The sequence below is a fragment of the Oncorhynchus mykiss genome, chromosome 16 (genome assembly GCF_057628025.1).
Source record: "Oncorhynchus mykiss isolate SJ-2025 chromosome 16, ASM5762802v1, whole genome shotgun sequence".
Classification (NCBI taxonomy): domain Eukaryota; kingdom Metazoa; phylum Chordata; class Actinopteri; order Salmoniformes; family Salmonidae; genus Oncorhynchus; species Oncorhynchus mykiss.
This window is the reverse complement of record NC_143037.1, coordinates 65,061,436-65,079,867: the sequence shown is the minus strand read 5'-3', so window position 1 is coordinate 65,079,867 and position 18,432 is coordinate 65,061,436. Positions and strand designations below refer to the sequence as shown.

At 43.9% G+C, this 18,432-nt stretch overlaps 1 protein-coding gene across 9 annotated transcripts in view; it reads left to right on the top strand.

Annotated features, from left to right (window-relative positions):
• uckl1b (uridine-cytidine kinase 1-like 1b) overlaps positions 1-13,206 on the top strand; it is a 62,504-nt gene extending 49,298 nt beyond the window's left edge. For all 9 annotated transcript variants that reach the window (XR_016487478.1, XR_016487477.1, XR_016487476.1 and 6 more), the window contains exons 9-15: positions 4,280-4,378; positions 8,018-8,111; positions 8,714-8,776; positions 9,111-9,233; positions 9,385-9,492; positions 11,404-11,560; positions 11,654-13,206. Coding sequence is in view for 6 of the 9 variants with exons in the window: in XM_036947520.2 (XP_036803415.1) it covers positions 4,280-4,378; positions 8,018-8,111; positions 8,714-8,776; positions 9,111-9,233; positions 9,385-9,492; positions 11,404-11,560; positions 11,654-11,733 (724 nt within the window). In the remaining 3 variants the exon portion in view is untranslated. The remainder of the gene's footprint in view (positions 1-4,279; positions 4,379-8,017; positions 8,112-8,713; positions 8,777-9,110; positions 9,234-9,384; positions 9,493-11,403; positions 11,561-11,653) is intronic.
• Positions 13,207-18,432: the final 5,226 nt, after the last annotated feature.

Below are 18,432 nucleotides of genomic sequence, written 5' to 3'. Positions count from 1 at the left end.
AAGGTTAGTGTGAAGGGTTAAGGTTATGGTAAGGATAAGGGTTAGTGTGAAGGGTTAAGGTTATGGTTAGTATGAAGGGTTAAGGTTATGGTAAGGATAAGGGTTAGTGTGAAGGGTTAAGGTTATGGTTAGTATGAAGGGTTAAGGTTATGCTAAGGATAAGGGTTAGTGTGAAGGGTTAAGGTTATGGTAAGGATAAGGGTTAGTGTGAAGGGTTAAGGTTATGGTTAGTATGAAGGTTTAAGGTTATGGTAAGGATATGGGTTAGTGTGAAGGGTTAAGGTTATGGTAAGGATAAGGGTTAGTGTGAAGGGTTAAGGTTATGGTAAGGATAAGGGTTAGTGTGAAGGGTTATGGTAAGGATAAGGGTTAGTGTGAAGGGTTAAGGTTATGGTAAGGATAAAGGTTAGTGTGAAGGGTTAAGGTTGTGGTAAGGATAAGGGTTAGTGTGAAGGGTTAAGGTTATGGTTAGTATGAAGGGTTAAGGTTATGGTAAGGATAAGGGTTAGTGTGAAGGGTTAAGGTTATGGTTAGTATGAAGGGTTAAGGTTATGGTAAGGATAAGGGTTAGTGTGAAGGGTTAAGGTTATGGTAAGAATAAGGGTTAGTGTGAAGGGTTAAGGTTATGGTAAGGATAAGGGTTAGTGTGAAGGGTTAAGGTTATGGTAAGAATAAGGGTTAGTGTGAAGGGTTAAGGTTATGGTAAGGATAAGGGTTAGTGTGAAGGGTTAAGGTTATGGTAAGAATAAGGGTTAGTGTGAAGGGTTAAGGTTATGGTAAGGATAAGGGTTAGTGTGAAGGGTTAAGGTTATGGTAAGGATAAGGGTTAGTGTGAAGGGTTAAGGTTATGGTAAGGGTAAGGGTTAGTGTGAAGGGTTAAGGTTATGGTAAGGATAGGGGTTAGTGTGAAGGGTTAAGGTTATGGTAAGGATAAGGGTTATTGTGAAGGGTTAAGGTTATGGTAAGGATAGGGGTTAGTGTGAAGGGTTAAGGTTATGGTAAGGATAAGGATAAGGGTTAGTGTGAAGGGTTAAGGTTATGGTAATGATAGGGGTTAGTGTGAAGGGTTAAGGTTATGGTAAGGATAAGGGTTAGTGTGTAGGGTTAAGGTTATGGTAAGGATAGGGGTTAGTGTGAAGGGTTAAGGTTATGGTAAGGATAAGGGTTAGTGTGAAGGGTTAAGGTTATGGTATGGATAAGGGTTAGTGTGAAGGGTTAAGGTTATGGTAAGGATAAGGGTTAGTGTGAAGGGGTAAGGTTATGGTACGGATAAGGGTGAGTGTGAAGGGTTAAGGCTATGGTAAGGATAAGGGTTAGTGTGAAGGGTTAAGGTTATGGTAAGGATAAGGGTTAGTGTGAAGGGGTTAGGTTATGGTAAGGATATGGGTTAGTGTGAAGGGTTAAGGTTATGGTACGGATAAGGGTTAGTGTGAAGGGTTAAGGTTATGGTAAGGATAAGGGTTAGTGTGAAGGGTTAAGGTTATGGTAAGGATAAGGGTTAGTGTGAAGGGGTTAGGTTATGGTAAGGATAGGGGTTAGTGTGAAGGGTTAAGGTTATGGTAAGGATAAGGGTTAGTGTGAAGGGTTAAGGTTATTGTACGGATAAGGGTTAGTGTGAAGGGTTAAGGTTATGGTAAGGATAAGGGTTAGTGTGAAGGGTTAAGGTTATGGTAAGGATAAGGGTTAGTGTGAAGGGGTTAGGTTATGGTAAGGATAGGGGTTAGTGTGAAGGGTTAAGGTTATGGTAAGGATAAGGGTTAGTGTGAAGGGTTAAGGTTATGGTAAGGATAAGGGTTAGTGTGAAGGGTTAAGGTTATGGTAAGGATAAGGGTTAGTGTGAAGGGTTAAGGTTATGGTAAGGATAAGGGTTAGTGTGAAGGGGTTAGGTTATGGTAAGGATAGGGGTTAGTGTGAAGGGTTAAGGTTATGGTAAGGATAAGGGTTAATGTGAAGGGTTAGGGGAAATAGGATTTTGAATGGAAATTCATTTTAGATCCCCACATGGATAGAAGAACAAAACGTGTGTTTGTGTTTGTATGTGGGTAATCCCATGAATCACATGGGATTATAACAACACTAAGAGAACACAGTTTTCTTCATGTTCCTCAGATTACGTGTTGAGCGTCTCAAATTAATCAGAACCAAATCACTGTGTTTACACCACCATTAGTACCGAAGGACACTTGATCCAACGTTTCCTGACTACAGTGCCTTGCGAAAGTATTCGGCCCCCTTGAACTTTGCGACCTTTTGCCACATTTCAGGCTTCAAACATAAAGATATAAAACTGTATTTTTTTGTGAAGAATCAACAACAAGTGGAACACAATCATGGATTTATTGGATATTTCAAACTTTTTTAACAAATCAAAAACTGAAAAATTGGGCGTGCAAAATTATTATTATTAGCCCCCTTAAGTTAATACTTTGTAGCGCCACCTTTTGCTGCGATTACAGCTGTAAGTCGCTTGGGGTATGTCTCTATCAGTTTTGCACATCGAGAGACTGACATTTTTTCCCATTCCTCCTTGCAAAACAGCTCGAGCTCAGTGAGGTTGGATGGAGAGCATTTGTGAACAGCAGTTTTCAGTTCTTTCCACAGATTCTCGATTGGATTCAGGTCTGGACTTTGACTTGGCCATTCTAACACCTGGATATGTTTATTTTTGAACCATTCCATTGTAGATGTTGCTTTATGTTTTGGATCATTGTCTTGTTGGAAGACAAATCTCCGTCCCAGTCTCAGGTCTTTTGCAGACTCCATCAGGTTTTCTTCCAGAATGGTCCTGTATTTGGCTCCATCCATCTTCCCATCAATTTTAACCATCTTCCCTGTCCCTGCTGAAGAAAAGCAGGCCCAAACCATGATGCTGCCACCACCATGTTTGACAGTGGGGATGGTGTGTTCAGCTGTGTTGCTTTTACGCCAAACATAACGTTTTGCATTGTTGCCAAAAAGTTCAATTTTGGTTTCATCTGACCAGAGCACCTTCTTCCACATGTTTGGTGTGTCTCCCAGGTGGCTTGTGGCAAATTTTAAACGACACTTTTTATGGATATCTTTAAGAAATGGCTTTCTTCCTGCCACTCTTCCATAAAGGCCAGATTTGTGCAATATACGACTGATTGTTGTCCTATAGATCTCTGCAGTTCATCCAGAGTGATCATGGGCCTCTTGGCTGCATCTCTGATCAGTCTTCTCCTTGTATGAGCTGAAAGTTTAGAGGGACGGCCAGGTCTTGGTAGATTTGCAGTGGTCTGATACTCCTTCCATTTCAATATTATCGCTTGCACAGTGCTCCTTGGGATGTTTAAAGCTTGGGAAATCTTTTTGTATCCAAATCCGGCTTTAAACTTCTTCACAACAGTATCTCGGGCCTGCCTGGTGTGTTCCTTGTTCTTCATGATGCTCTCTGCGCTTTTAACGGACCTCTGAGACTATCACAGTGCAGGTGCATTTATAGGGAGACTTGATTACACACAGGTGGATTGTATTTATCATCATTAGTCATTTAGGTCAACATTGGATCATTCAGAGATCCTCACTGAACTTCTGGAGAGAGTTTGCTGCACTGAAAGTAAAGGGGCTGAATAATTTTGCACGCCTAATTTTTCCGTTTTTGATTTGTTAAAAAAGTTTGAAATATCCAATAAATGTCGTTCCACTTCATGATTGTGTCCCACTTGTTGTTGATTCTTCACAAAAAAATACATTTTTATATCTTTATGTTTGAAGCCTGAAATGTGGCAAAAGGTCGCAAAGTTCAAGGGGGCCGAATACTTTCGCAAGGCACTGTAGTTTCACTTTCATTTATTGCACATTGATCAATGTTGAATGAATTAGTTGTTGAATGAATTAGTCTTTCAGCACTCACTGTAGAATCTAACTGCATTGAGACCAAAACAGTAGCTAAAAACGTCAAACGCTCTCTGTGATTGTCTCTTAAAGCTGTTGTATAATCCCACTAAAACAGACAGTGCAGTATCTGTTGTGCAGTGATGTTAACTGACCTGTATCTGCTCTGCCTATTTTAATCTAGTGTGTTTATATTGTGTGTTTTTTTAGAATTCTACTACCCATTAATCAATATTAACACCAGTGTGATGAATACTGTTTAAGATATGTGTGTGTATGTGTGTGCGTGGGTGTGTGTGCGCTGGTGTCTGCTTATTGTGTATGTGTGTGTTTCAAGCCTGTGACTGTATGTATGCACCCTGCCGCCTATTCCAGTGCTCTTACATCCACTCGCCCTTTCTTTTCCTCGTTGCTATGGTTACAGGGCGGCCCTTGCCTCTGCCCACCAGGCCCAGCCCCTCCCCCAGACCCTGAGTGTTCTGGAGAGTACACCCCAGGTCAGGGGAATGCACACCATAATAAGGTATACACACTGCATACTGTATACACACTGCATACTGTATACACACTGCATACTGTATACATGGTACACACTGTATACACGCTGCATACTGTATACACACTGCATACTGTATACACACTGGATACTGTAAAACGACTACCTCTAGAACTAATGTAGAACGACCCACTATACTGCTACTATAACTACCTCTAGAACTAATGTAGAACGACCCACTATACTACTAGTATAACTACCTCTAGAACTAATGTATAACGACCCACTGTACTACTAGTATAACTACTACCTCTAGAACGAATGTAGAACAACCCACTGTACTACTAGTATAACTACTACCTCTAGAACTAATGTAGAACGACCCACTATACTACTAGTAGAACTGCCTCTAGAACTAATGTAGAACGACCCACTATACTACTAGTATAACTACTACCTCTAAAACTAATGTAGGACGACCCACTATACTACTAGTATAACTACTACCTCTAGAACTAATGTAGAATGACCCACTGTACTACTAGTCAGGTATTTTACTAACACAGCCCAGGTCATGGAATGCACACGCTGCATACTGGGTGTGTGTGCGCTGGTGTATCAGTAATAATACACTCAGGTATCAGTAATAATCACTGCACGACACACTACTCAATAAACCAACTGATCTAGAGTCAGATAATAACACAGGTAGGTCAGAGCATAAACATACTGTAGCAAGCATTCACTTCCACAATGTGGGTTGAGTGCAACTACATGGCCCGTAGTGTCTATTTTTTTTTGTCTGGCCCCTGACTGTCTTGCATCCGTCTGGTCCCTGACTGTCTTTTATCTGTCTGATCCTGAACTCTCTTTTATCTGTCTGATCCTGGACTCTATTTTATTTGTCTGATCCTGGACTCTATTTTATCTGTCTGGTCCCTGACTGTCTTTTATCTGTCTGGTCCTTGACAGTTTTTTATCTGTCTGGTCCCTGACTGTCTTTTATCTGTCTGGTCCCTGACCGTTTTTTATCTGTCTGGTCCCTGACTCTCTTTTATATGTCTGGCCACTGACTGTTTCATCTGTCTGCCCCCTGACCGTCTTTTATCTGTATGGTCTCTGACTGTCTCATCTGTCTGCCCCCTGACCATCTTTCATCTGTCTGGTCCCTGACTGTCTTTTATCTGTCTGGTCCCTGACCGTCTTTTATCTGTTTGGTCTCTGACTGTCTTTTATCTGTCTGATCCTGGACTCTCTTTTATCTGTCTGATCCTGAACTCTCTTTTATTTGTCTGATCCTGGACTCTATTTTATCTGTCTGGTCCCTGACTGTCTTTTATCTGTCTGATCCTTGACAGTTTTTTATCTGTCTGGTCCCTGACTGTCTTTTATCTGTCTGGTCCCTGACCGTTTTGTATCTGTCTGGTCCCTGACTCTCTTTTATATGTCTGGCCACTGACTGTTTCATCTGTCTTATCCCAGACTGTCTTTTATCTGTCTGGTCCCTGACTGTCTTTTATCTGTCTGGTCCCTGACCGCCTTTTATCTGTCTGGTCTCTGACTGTCTTTTATCTGTCTGGTCTCTGACTCTCTTTTATTGTAGGGTCTCTGACTGTCTTTTATCTGGAGGGTCCCTGACTGTCTTTTATCTGTCAGTCCCTGACTGCCTTTTATCTGTCTGGTCCCAGACTGTCTTTTATTTGTCTGGTCTCTGACTGTCTTTTCTCTGTCGGTCCCAGACTGTCTTTTATCTGTCTGGTCCCTGACCGTTTTGTATCTGTCTGGTCCCTGACTCTCTTTTATATGTCTGGCCACTGACTGTTTCATCTGTCTGCCCCCTGACCGTCTTTTATCTGTATGGTCTCTGACTGTCTCATCTGTCTGCCCCCTGACCATCTTTCATCTGTCTGGTCCCTGACTGTCTTTTATCTGTCTGGTCCCTGACCGTCTTTTATCTGTTTGGTCTCTGACTGTCTTTTATCTGTCTGATCCTGGACTCTCTTTTATCTGTCTGATCCTGAACTCTCTTTTATTTGTCTGATCCTGGACTCTATTTTATCTGTCTGGTCCCTGACTGTCTTTTATCTGTCTGATCCTTGACAGTTTTTTATCTGTCTGGTCCCTGACTGTCTTTTATCTGTCTGGTCCCTGACCGTTTTGTATCTGTCTGGTCCCTGACTCTCTTTTATATGTCTGGCCACTGACTGTTTCATCTGTCTTATCCCAGACTGTCTTTATATGTCTGGTCCCTGACTGTCTTTTATCTGTCTGGTCCCTGACCGCCTTTTATCTGTCTGGTCTCTGACTGTCTTTTATCTGTCTGGTCTCTGACTGTCTTTTATCTGTAGGGTCCCTGACTCTTTTATCTGTCGGTCCCTGACTGCCTTTTTTCTGTCGGTCCCTGACTCTCTTTTATCTGTCTGGTATCTGACTGTTTTTTATCTGTCTGGTCCCTGACTGTCTTTTATCTGTCTGGTCCCTGACTGTTTTTTATCTGTCTGGTCCCTGACTCTCTTTTATATGTCTGGCCACTGACTGTTTCATCTGTCTTATCCCAGACTGTCTTTATCTGTCTGGTCCCTGACCGTCTCTATCTGTCTGGTCTCTGACTGTCTTTTATCTCTCTGGTCTCTGACTCTCCTTTATCTGTAGGGTCTCTGACTGTCTTTTATCTGGAGGGTCCCTGACTGTCTTTTATCTGTCGGTCCCTGACTGCCTTTTATCTGTCTGGTCCCTGAATTCCTTTTATCTGTCTGGTCTCTGACGGTCTTTTATCTGTAGGGTCCCTGACTGCCTTTTATCTGTCGGTCCCTGACTCTCTTTTATCTGTCTAGTATCTGACTGTTTTTTATTTGTCTGATCCCTGACTGTCTTTTATCTGTCTGGACCCTGAATTCCTTTTATCTGTCTGGTCCCTGACTCTCTTTTATCTGTAGGGTCTCTGACTGTCTTTTATCTGTAGGGTCTCTGACTGTCTTTTATCTGTCGGTCCCTGACTGCCTTTTATCTGTCTGGTCCCTGACTGCCTTTTATCTGTCTGGTACCAGACTGTCTTTTATTTGTCTGGTCCCTGACTGTCTTTTATCTGTCTGGTCCCAGACTGTTTTTTATTTGTCTGGTCCCTGACTGTCTTTTATCTGTCTGGACCCTGAATTCCTTCTATCTGTCTGGTCTCTGACTGTCTTTTATTTGTCTGGTCCCTGACTGTCTTTTATCTGTCTGGACCCTGAATTCCTTCTATCTGTCTGGTCTCTGACTGTCTTTTATCTGTCTGGTCCCTGACTGCCTTTTATCTGTCTGGTCCCAGACTGTCTTTTATTTGTCTGGTCCCTGACTGTCTTTTATCTGTCTGGACCCTGAATTCCTTCTATCTGTCTGGTCTCTGACTGTCTTTTATTTGTCTGGTCCCTGACTGTCTTTATCTGTCTGGACCCTGAATTCCTTCTATCTGTCTGGTCTCTGACTGTCTTTTATTTGTCTGGTCCCTGACTGTCTTTATCTGTCTGGACCCTGAATTCCTTCTATCTGTCTGGTCTCTGACTGTCTTTTATTTGTCTGGTCCCTGACTGTCTTTTATCTGTATGGTCCCTGAGGGTTTTTTATTTGTCTGGTCCCTGAGTGTCTTTTATTTGTCTAGTCCCTGACTGTCCTACTTCTTCTGCCCAGAAACAAAGAGACAAGCAGGGATGAGTTCATCTTCTACTCGAAGAGACTGATGCGTCTGCTGATTGAACGAGCGCTTTCCTTTCTTCCCTCAGAGGTACGTATGACAGAGAGACAGAGAGATAGAAAGACTGCTCTGTTCTACTGTACCTTAACGTTCATACCCAAAGAGCATATTTGAATGTAGTTTCATTTAGAAAGAGATGAAAAGATACAGGGAGAAGAATTGAGTGATGGAAAAATGGGGGTAAGAAAGATGGAAAGAGAGTGTAAGAGATGGAAAGAGCATGAGAGGTCAAGATTGCGAGATGGTGCGAGAGAGAAAAAAAGAAGAGAGAGAGCGAAAGAGAGAGTCTGGCCTCTGGAGTATGGAAACTGTCAATCTACCGCAGTGGAAAGTTCTCACTATAAAACCAAAAAGACACACACATACCACGACTGCGCAAACACACCATATCACTTGAATCGCACAGCAACTACAGTACACTGTGTATGTACCACCCACTACAGCTAGAGCTGTTGGAGTAAATAAGTGTTTTATTGATTGTTTAGTGTGGCCAACTGGACACGCACCATGGGTTCGTTGTCTTGAGGTCTGTACTCATAAGTTTATCCTCCTCTCTCTCTCTCTCTTTCTCTCTCTCTCTCTCTCTCTCTCTCTCTCTCTCTCTCTCTCTCTCTCTCTCTCTCATTCCACAGAGCCATATAGTTCAAACACCGCAGGGAGAGGACTATGAAGGCAGGACTTTCCACGGGAAGAGGGTGAGTTGAGCTTTCTTTTTGTTCCTGCCTGTTTTTCTTTCCATCTCTCTCACTTTCTCCTTCCTATTCACTTGTTTCTATCTCTCCATTTCAGCCGGCTAGTTCCCTCTGATCAGAAAACTCAATCTGTGTGATTCAAATTAGCTTTATATAATAGCACATTTCATCTGTTATTAGATGTTAACTCAGTCCTGTGTATTTATCAGCCAGTGTTGTCATGATGAATTGTATAGTATTACTGCTGTCATGTTCTTGTTGTTAAATGTACTGTACTAAGTTGTCAGTCAGTATGTTAGAAATCCATGAACCTGGTTTCTCTTCTGGTTTTCCATAGATCACTGGAGTGTCCATCCTGCGAGCAGGAGAGACCATGGAGCCAGCTCTCCGGGCGGTGTGTAAAGATGTCCGCATCGGTAAGATCCTGATCCAGACCAACCAGGACACAGGAGAACCAGAGGTATGGATCTGGAAAACACACATGCTTGAAGCTTTGAGTAGGACTGCAGGACCTGACCAGAGAAAGTTGGAGGCATAGTTATAGCCTTTTTGTCTGTCTTTCATTCTTCCCTTCATCCCCTCTTTCCTCCCTGTCCCTCCCTCTCTCTCAGCTGCATTATCTGCGTCTGCCTAAGGACATTGGTGAGGACCATGTGATTCTGATGGACTGCACCGTGTCCACTGGGGCTGCTGCCATGATGGCCGTACGAGTCCTACTGGTAGGTGATTCTGATGGACTGCACCATGTGTACTGAGGCTGCTGCCATGATGGCCATACGTACAAGTCCTACTGGTAGGTGATTCTGATGGACTGCACCGTGTCTACTGGGGCTGCTGCCATGATGGCCGTACGAGTCCTACTGGTAGGTGATTCTGATGAACTGCACCATGCAGAGCCATACGTACGAGTCCTACTGGTAGGTGATTCTGATGGACTGCACTGTGTGTACTGAGGCTGCTGCCATGATGGCTATTCGTACGAGTCCTACTGGTAGGTGATTCTGATGAACTGCACCGTGTGTACTGAGGCTGCTGCCATGATGGCCATACGTACGAGTCCTACTGGTAGATGATTCTGATGGACTGCACCGTGTCTACTGGGACTGCTGCCATGATGGCTGTACGAGTCCTACTGGTAGGTGATTCTGATGGACTGCACCGTGTGTACTGGGGCTGCTGCCATGATGGCCATACATACAAGTCCTACTGGCAGGTGATTCTGATGGACTGCACCGTGTCTACTGGGGCTGCTGCCATGATGGCCATACGTACGAGTCCTACTGGTAGGTGATTCTGATGGACTGCACCGTGTGTACTGGGGCTGCTGGCATGATGGCCGTACGAGTCCTACTGGTAGGTGATGCTGATGGACTGCACCGTGTGTACTGGGGCTGCTGCCATGATGGCCATACGTATGAGTCCTTCGGGTAGGTGATTCTGATGGACTGCACCGTGTCCACCGGGGCTGCTGCCATGATGGCCGTACGAGTCCTACTGGTAGGTGATTCTGATGGACTGCACCATGTGTACTGAGGCTGCTGCCATGATGGCCATACGTACGAGTCCTACTGGTAGGTGATTCTGATGGACTGCACCGTGTCTACTGGGACTGCTGCCATGATGGCCGTACGAGTCCTACTGGTAGGTGATTCTGATGGACTGCACCGTGTGTACTGAGGCTGCTGCCATGATGGCCATACGTACGAGGCCTACTGGTAGGTGATTCTGATGGACTGCACCATGTCTACTGGGGCTGCTGCCATGATGGCCGTACGAGTCCTACTGGTAGGTGATTCTGATGGACTGCACCATGTGTACTGAGGCTGCTGCCATGATGGCCATACGTACGAGTCCTACTGGTAGGTGATTCTGATGGACTGCACCGTGTCTACTGGGGCTGCTGCCATGATGGCCATACGTACGAGTCCTACTGGTAGGTGATTCTGATGGACTGCACCGTGTCTACTGGGGCTGCTGCCATGATGGCCATACGTACGAGTCCTACTGGCAGGTGATTCTGATGGACTGCACCGTGTGTACTGGGCCTGCTGGCATGATGGCCGTACAAGTCCTACTGGTAGTTGATTCTGATGGACTGCACCATGTGTACTGGGGCTGCTGCCATGATGGCCGTACAAGTCCTACTGGTAGGTGATTCTGATGGACTGAACCGTGTGTACTGGGCCTGCTGGCATGATGGCCGTACAAGTCCTACTGGTAGTTGATTCTGATGGACTGCACCATGTGTACTGGGGCTGCTGCTATGATGGCCGTACGAGTCTTACTGGTAGGTTATTCTGATGGACTGAACCGTGTGTACTGGGGCTGCTGCCATGATGGCCATACGTACGAGTCTTACTGGCAGGTGATTCTGATGGACTGCACCATGTCTACTGGGGCTGCTGCCATGATGGCCGTACGAGTCCTACTGGTAGGTGATTCTGATGGACTGCACCGTGTGTACTGGGGCTGCTGGCATGATGGCCATACGAGTCCTACTGATAGGTGATTCTGATGGACTGCACCGTGTCTACTGGGGCTGCTGCCATGATGGCCGTACGAGTCCTACTGGTAGGTGATTTTGATGGAATCTGATGATGCATCTCTCTCCGTGTCTGTGTCTTGTGTAGGACCATGATGTCCAGGAGGATAAGATCCTGTTGGTGTCTCTGCTGATGGCTGAGATGGGGGTTCACTCTGTGGCCTACGCCTTCCCTCAGGTCCAAATCATCACCACCGCCGTCGACAAGAAGGTCAACGACCTCTTCCACATCATACCCGGCATAGGTGAGAAAGGCAGTTTCCGTGAGTGTCTGCGCGCACGTGTGCATGCTCTGCTTCAAACTCTAATCTCTACTATTCTTTGTCCCTTGTGTGAAGGAAATTTCGGTGACCGGTACTTTGGCACGGACGCACCCCCAGAATGGAGCGATGAGGAGATGGATGAGCCCAGTTACTGATGGGACAATGGGCAGACCCATTTGAATGATTCAGGGGAGCACCGTTTGGAGGATGATTGAGGAATGTGCTTTTTACCCCACTGGGCAGCTACGTACACCCCCTTATTCTGGGGACCAAAGAAGACACCCTGGAGTACTAGAGCACCTTGAATTTCACTGAGATACAGAAAATTAGTCAAAGATTTACAAAGGACAGTTTTTGTATATTTCTATTTGAGTTTTATGCCAATGCTGTTGTGGGACAGTTGTAATAGTAAATGTAGTACTTTTTGTAATGTGAATGTTTGTTTGTAAAATGTTCTATTTTTGGTTGTTTGAATTATGTTTTTTGAGGGTGACCCACATTCAATAAGAGGTAATTGCAAAACACACTTTTTTATTTATTTCTCAGAGCTTAATTATTAACCTTTCAGAATGCAATCCAAAAAATACACAGCCATATTGTTCATTCTCTCTGCTCATAGAAAGTGCCTTCTTTCAAGGAACACTTTACCGGAAAATTGTGTAGGCGTAACTTTAACACTTAGTCCTCTTTTCACAGCAAGGCCTAAATATACTCCCACATCCTGATCTACCTGCTAGTCTACCTGTGAGTGGCTCCTCCAGCAGCTCGGTTAGCCTTGACCGCTTTCATCGCCCTTAAACATCGGCACTTTATTCATGAAGTTTCCTCTGTCTGCGTATGATTCTGGGCCTATGCTGCCTATCATAATGAGGCCTTACAACTGTTGTTGTCATGCTTAATGTTTCCTAGTGACATCGGCGTAGGCTACACCACCTAGACCTACATTTAATTTGTGCTTTGTCTGCAACATAGAGACGAGAGAGACGGAGAAAATGTACAGGAAGGATATGGTGGTTGTCCTCTTCTCATGGAAACTAACCTTGATATCTTCCATCACTTTCATCACTAACCCACCGCTGACACCAAGAAGGCGGTGGGGTAAATATAGGATGACACTGACTTAAACGGTAGGCTACTGGGCTATTAAACAAAAAAGTTTTACAATATAGAATAGGCCTGCAGTTCTAATGAGCGCTGCCGCGGTGCCCTGGAAAGATGGATCATGGTTGTGAGGACAGTCACCAAGACACCTGTCTGCTGCAGAGGTAAAACTCTCACGCCAGGGTTGCAAGGTAGGGCTGTCTGACATATGGCGCAACATTGTGTAGGTTAATATTATTCCTAGAAGAGATTTAAGAGCTTTATGAAATTCTCTTTATTTCTGATCAGGTTATTACATTTGGGAATTTTAAAGGTTGCATAGGCTAATAATTAGCCTACATCATTCAGTTTTTGGAGGGTTTGAAATGGAATGTGTTTTGAATTTTACTCTACATTTAAATTGATTTATGGAAATTAAATTGAATTTAAGCTTGATCTGAGCTTTTAAAACTTTGTCACATAATGGTTTCATGATTCTGCAGACCACAATCAAATAAACCATATACATACCAGTACTATAGCTGAAATATGTCATTGTGTAATGTGTAATTATTTATTTGTGTAGATTATAGGTTTTTAACATACAGCATCTATTGAGATGTAATGGAAAATGTATCACAACCAGCACCAGTCACAAACAGGAAAGAGGTGTGTTTGTCTGTGTGTGAGTGTTTGGCGGGTGCTTTGTGTCCCCACTGGCAGTACAGGAGCCTGATAAGGTCACAAATGCAGTAGCAGGGTAGCTATAAGACCTCCTAGCTACCCTGTGAATCTAGTCTTCAACTGTAACCTGTTGGTCTCATTCTAGCCTTTGCATTCAAACGCGAACCTGCTGGTTTATTTCACACTCAAAGTATAGGCTTACCATTGCCCTTTGGAGGTGCAGATTTTTGCTGTGACAAGAGTTGAAAAGACAGGACAGTAAGCGAATAAAACATTTATGAGATGAGTAGCATAGTGACTACTAGTGAAGTCTGTAGATGGTTTTATGGGGTAGCTGTCGGGATCCAGGAGTAAGAAGATCTGCCACGTGGGTAAGTAGGGGAGTGGGGAGTCTCAAAGCCGTCTTACAGGCTTGACTTGGCACTCTTACCTTGTTTCTCCTTTTGCTATAAAAGGGAACGCAGGGGGAAACAAACAGACTGACTTGTAGGATTGTTGTTAGTTTGGTTAATGTGTTCGCTGGCAGGGTGTTTGTATCTGGGTGGCTAATGCTAAAGTGGTGCGGTCTGAGTCTGAGACGGTGTTCAGTAATGCTGATGCATCCCACAAAGTAAATTATTTATACACCTAGATATTTCTGAATAGTTTGAAAGGTAGAAAGAGCCAGAATGACAGAGGATAGAGTATTTTCTGTTTGTGTGTTTCTCTGTTTTATGTGTTCATGGAGGTGTGTGTAGGCTATGAATGTGTTTCTGTGTTTTGTGTGTTCATGAAGGTGTGTGTAGGCTATGAATGTGTTTCTGTGTTTTGTGTGTTCATGAAGGTGTGTGTAGGCTATTAATGTGTTTCTGTGTTTTAGGTGTTCATGAAGGTGTGTGTAGGCTATGAATGTATTTCTGTGTTTTGTGTGTTCATGGAGGTGTGTGTAGGCTATGAATGTGTTTGTGTTTTTCTGCTTGAACAGACAAGACTTTAATTTGTCCTCAAACTCCGGTTCGTCAGCCCATGAAACACTGTCTCACATTGGCCCAGTACTGCGAAGAAAAGCAACGTCTTTATTGTGCTTAGACCGGCCCAGCCTGGTCCAGACCAGATTAGACTGGTCCAGACCAGATTAAACTGGTCCAGATCAGACTGGTCCAGATCAGAATAGACTGGTCCAGACCAGACTGGTCTAGACTGGATCAGAGCAGATCCAGAACAAGATGGTGCATGGGACAGCAGCAGTAAGAATCTCCTACTGTGTTGTTTCTGTGTTCTGTGTGTTCATGAAGGTGTGTGTAGGCTATGAATGTGTTTCTGTGTTTTATGTGTTCATGAAGGTGTGTGTAGGCTATGAATGTGTTTCTGTGTTTTATGTGTTCATGAAGGTGTGTGTAGGCTATGAATGTGTTTCTGTGTTTTATGTGTTCATGAAGGTGTGTGTAGGCTATGAATGTGTTTCTGTGTTTTGTGTGTTCATGAAGGTGTGTGTAGGCTATGAATGTGTTTCTGTGTTTTATGTGTTCATGAAGGTGTGTGTAGGCAATGAATGTGTTTCTGTGTTTTGTGTGTTCATGAAGGTGTGTGTAGGCTATGAATGTGTTTCTGTGTTTTGTGTGTTCATGAAGGTGTGTGTAGGCTATGAATGTGTTTCTGTGTTTTGTGTGTTCATGAAGGTGTGTGTAGGCTATGAATGTGTTTCTGTGTTTTGTGTGTTTATGAAGGTGTGTGTAGGCTATGTAAGTGTGTGTTAATAAAACACAGATGTAACTTGCACCGCGCCCCTATCATGGTCAGGCCAGGGTTCGGTGACTTGTGTTTGTGTTGTTGTGAGAGCCAGTGAGTGCATTAGGCTTGAACAGACAATACTTTAATTTGTCCTCTGAGTGGTTTTAATGTACAAAGACCCAGGGCCTCTCTTCCAACCTATCCTTTCTCCTCCAATACAAAATGTCTCTGCATAATAGAGACATATACCAATGGTAATGTCTGCCTGTGTGTTGGTCTGTCTGTCAATAGATGTATTTCTCCTGAAAGGTGTGAAGGACTGTATACACCTGAAGAAGCCTATCAAAAGTCTCATTTGAATAGCTCAAAGACTTACTGCAATTCAAAAATGTTTCAAATGTAGAATAACAGAACATATTTTCTCCCTATTGCAACTGGACCAGATGCACCACCATGGCTGTTTTCTAGAGCCCCGTTTGGACCTAGTTTGGACCAGTTGCACCATGCATCTCCAAAGAAGTATCTGGAGCGGTTCTTTCCAGGACTGTCCAACTTGAGAATGGTGACTTTAGACTCAATCTCAGGTTCGTCAGCCCATGAAACACTGTCTCACATTGTCCCAGTACTGCGAAGAAAAGCAGAAAAACTAGCAACATCTTTACTGTGCTTAGACCGGCCCAGACTGGTATAGACCAGATCAGACTGGTCCAGACCAGATCAGACTGGTCCAGACCAGACTGGTCCAAACCAGATCAGACTGGTCCAGACCAGATCCAGAACAAGATGATGCATGGGACAGCAGCAGTAAGAATGTACAAATGTTTTGATAAGCATCTACTAATGTTTATTAATGTTATAATACAAATGTATTGTTTTTAATGCTCCTACCTAAACACATTATAAGTACGTTCTTTTGAGACAAAAAAACGAATAAAGCTGTATGCATCAAACCATAAATAGCCTAAATATGAAGTTGTTTCTTCTTCTTTTATTATTACCTAGAAGTTGGGCTCTGACCTCTGTCCTCTCTAGATGATTGAGGTGAAGTTCTTTATGGTTTCCTTTTGATTTTCACCATCCATTTACTGGATCCAGGCTCTACTCCACCGACTAGATGTACATTGTCCTTTAAACCTCTAGAGGGAGTCGTATCCTCACTAATCTGAGTAAATGACAATGGGCAGGAAGCGACTGGTTGTTGAAGGAGAACGGGAACCAACAGTTCAGCTAAATTACACATTTAAATTAATAATTTTACGGAAATAGATAGATAAATAAATAGATTATTTCATACAAATATAAATAACAGGTTGAAAAGAGCTGTTTCATATTTTAAAAATGTACAGGTGAGTTCAGGAAACAAACAAATCTCTGGATTTACAGCCAGAGTAGTGATGCACTGATTTCCATACTTTTAAAACAACACAAGTTTCAAGTTTTGTTAGTCGTATGTACAGGATACCCATGGTATACACCGTCCAACGGAAGATGTTGACCCCCAGATGACACCAGGGATCTCTTTCAGAGGGGTCAAAGGTCAGATTGAAACTAGGTCATATGTTATGACTATAATTTATTTTTATTTAACTACCCAAGTTAGTTAAGAACAAATTCTTATTTACAATGACGGCCTACCCCAGATGACACTGGGCCAATTGTGCGTCAACCTATGGGACTCCCAATCACACCCGGATGTGTTACAGCCTGAAATCAAACCAGGGACTGTAGTGATGCCTCTTGCACTGAGATGCAGTGCCTTAGACCACTGCGCCACACGGGAGCCCGTTGTGATGGCGGTCAGGTCAGGTCTGGTCAGGTCTAAGCAGGTCAGGTCAGGTCAGGTCAGGTCTGGTCAGGTCTGTGGGTGATGTGGGCTCTATTTACAGACCTTGGCTTCCTTGTTTTGTGGAACGCTGAATTCAGCAAGCTAGGTTAGCCTCGCCCGAGTTTTGTGTGTGTGTTTGTGTGTGTGTGTGTGTGTGTGTGTGTGTGTGTGTTTGTGTGTGTGTGTGTGTGTGTGTGTGTGTGTGTGTGTGTGTGTGTGTGTGTGTGTGTGTGTGTGTGTGTGTGTGTGTGTGTGTGTGTGTGTGTGTGTGTGTGTCCATATGTAGGCGAGGTCAATGCAGATTGAAACAGCACAGCCTCAGAGCACTGTGGGGGCGGAACACTTCCTCTTTCCCTACTGCTACTTCCTGTCTGTTCTCTAACTGTATACCACACCCATATCCCCCTGACAACTGCCCTCCGCACTCAGTCCCCCACCACAACCTCCCACAGTCTCTACATCACTCCATCCGCCCGCCACTAACCTCCTCCCTCTCTTTCTCTGTTCTATATCACACCATAACCCCGATCCCACAAGCCTCCACCCCCTCACACCATCCCCAAGCCACTACCCTCCCATACCATATCTCTCCTAAAAGCACTCTACCACCCCCCCCCCCAGTCCTTTCTACCTCTAACTCTTTCTTTCAACTTAATTCTATTCAATTCAAGTGAAATAGATAATAATCCAAAGTTAAATAAACAATATCAAATGAACAGTAAACATTACACTACAAAAGTTCCAAAATAATAAAGTCATTTCTAATGTCATATTATGTCTATATACAGTGTTGCAACAATGTACAAATAGTTCAAGTAAAAAACAAGAAAAATTGGTTGTTTTTACAATGGTGTTTGTTCTTCACTGGTTGCCCTTTTCATGTGGCAACAGGTCACACATCTTGATGCTGTGATGTCACACCATGGTATTTCACCCAGGAGATATGGGAGTTTATCAAAATCTCTCTCTCCCCTGAAGCCCACACCCCTATTCTCCTGCTCCACTCCTGACCCTGACAGCTAATTATAAATTATAACCCTGACCTCTAATATCATCTGCATGTGTGTGTGTGTGTGTGTGTGTGTGCGTGCGTGTGTGCGTGTGTGCGTGCGTGTGTGTGTGAGGTGTGTGAGCTCAATGTGCATATGTCTGTGTGTAACTGTGTGGGTGTTTGTGTGAACTGCATGTGTGTGTGGGTGTGTGTGAGAGAGACAAAATGAGTGTGTATATGTGTGTGGGGTGATGTTCAGGAGGGAGTTGCCCCCTCTCCACCCCTCTCCCTACCTACCTGCTCCAGACTCTTTGAGTCATACATCACTCCCTTGCTTTTTGTTCCTGCTCCTCTACATACTGTACAGGAGAACTGAACACAGGAGTACTGACTGCAGGAGTACTGACTGCAGGAGTACTGACTATAGGAGTACTGACTACAGGAGTACTGACTGCAGGAGTACTGACTGCAGGAGTACTGACTGCAGGAGTACTGACTATAGGAGTACTGACTACCGGAGCACTGACTACAGGAGCACTGACTACAGGAGTACTGACAATAGGA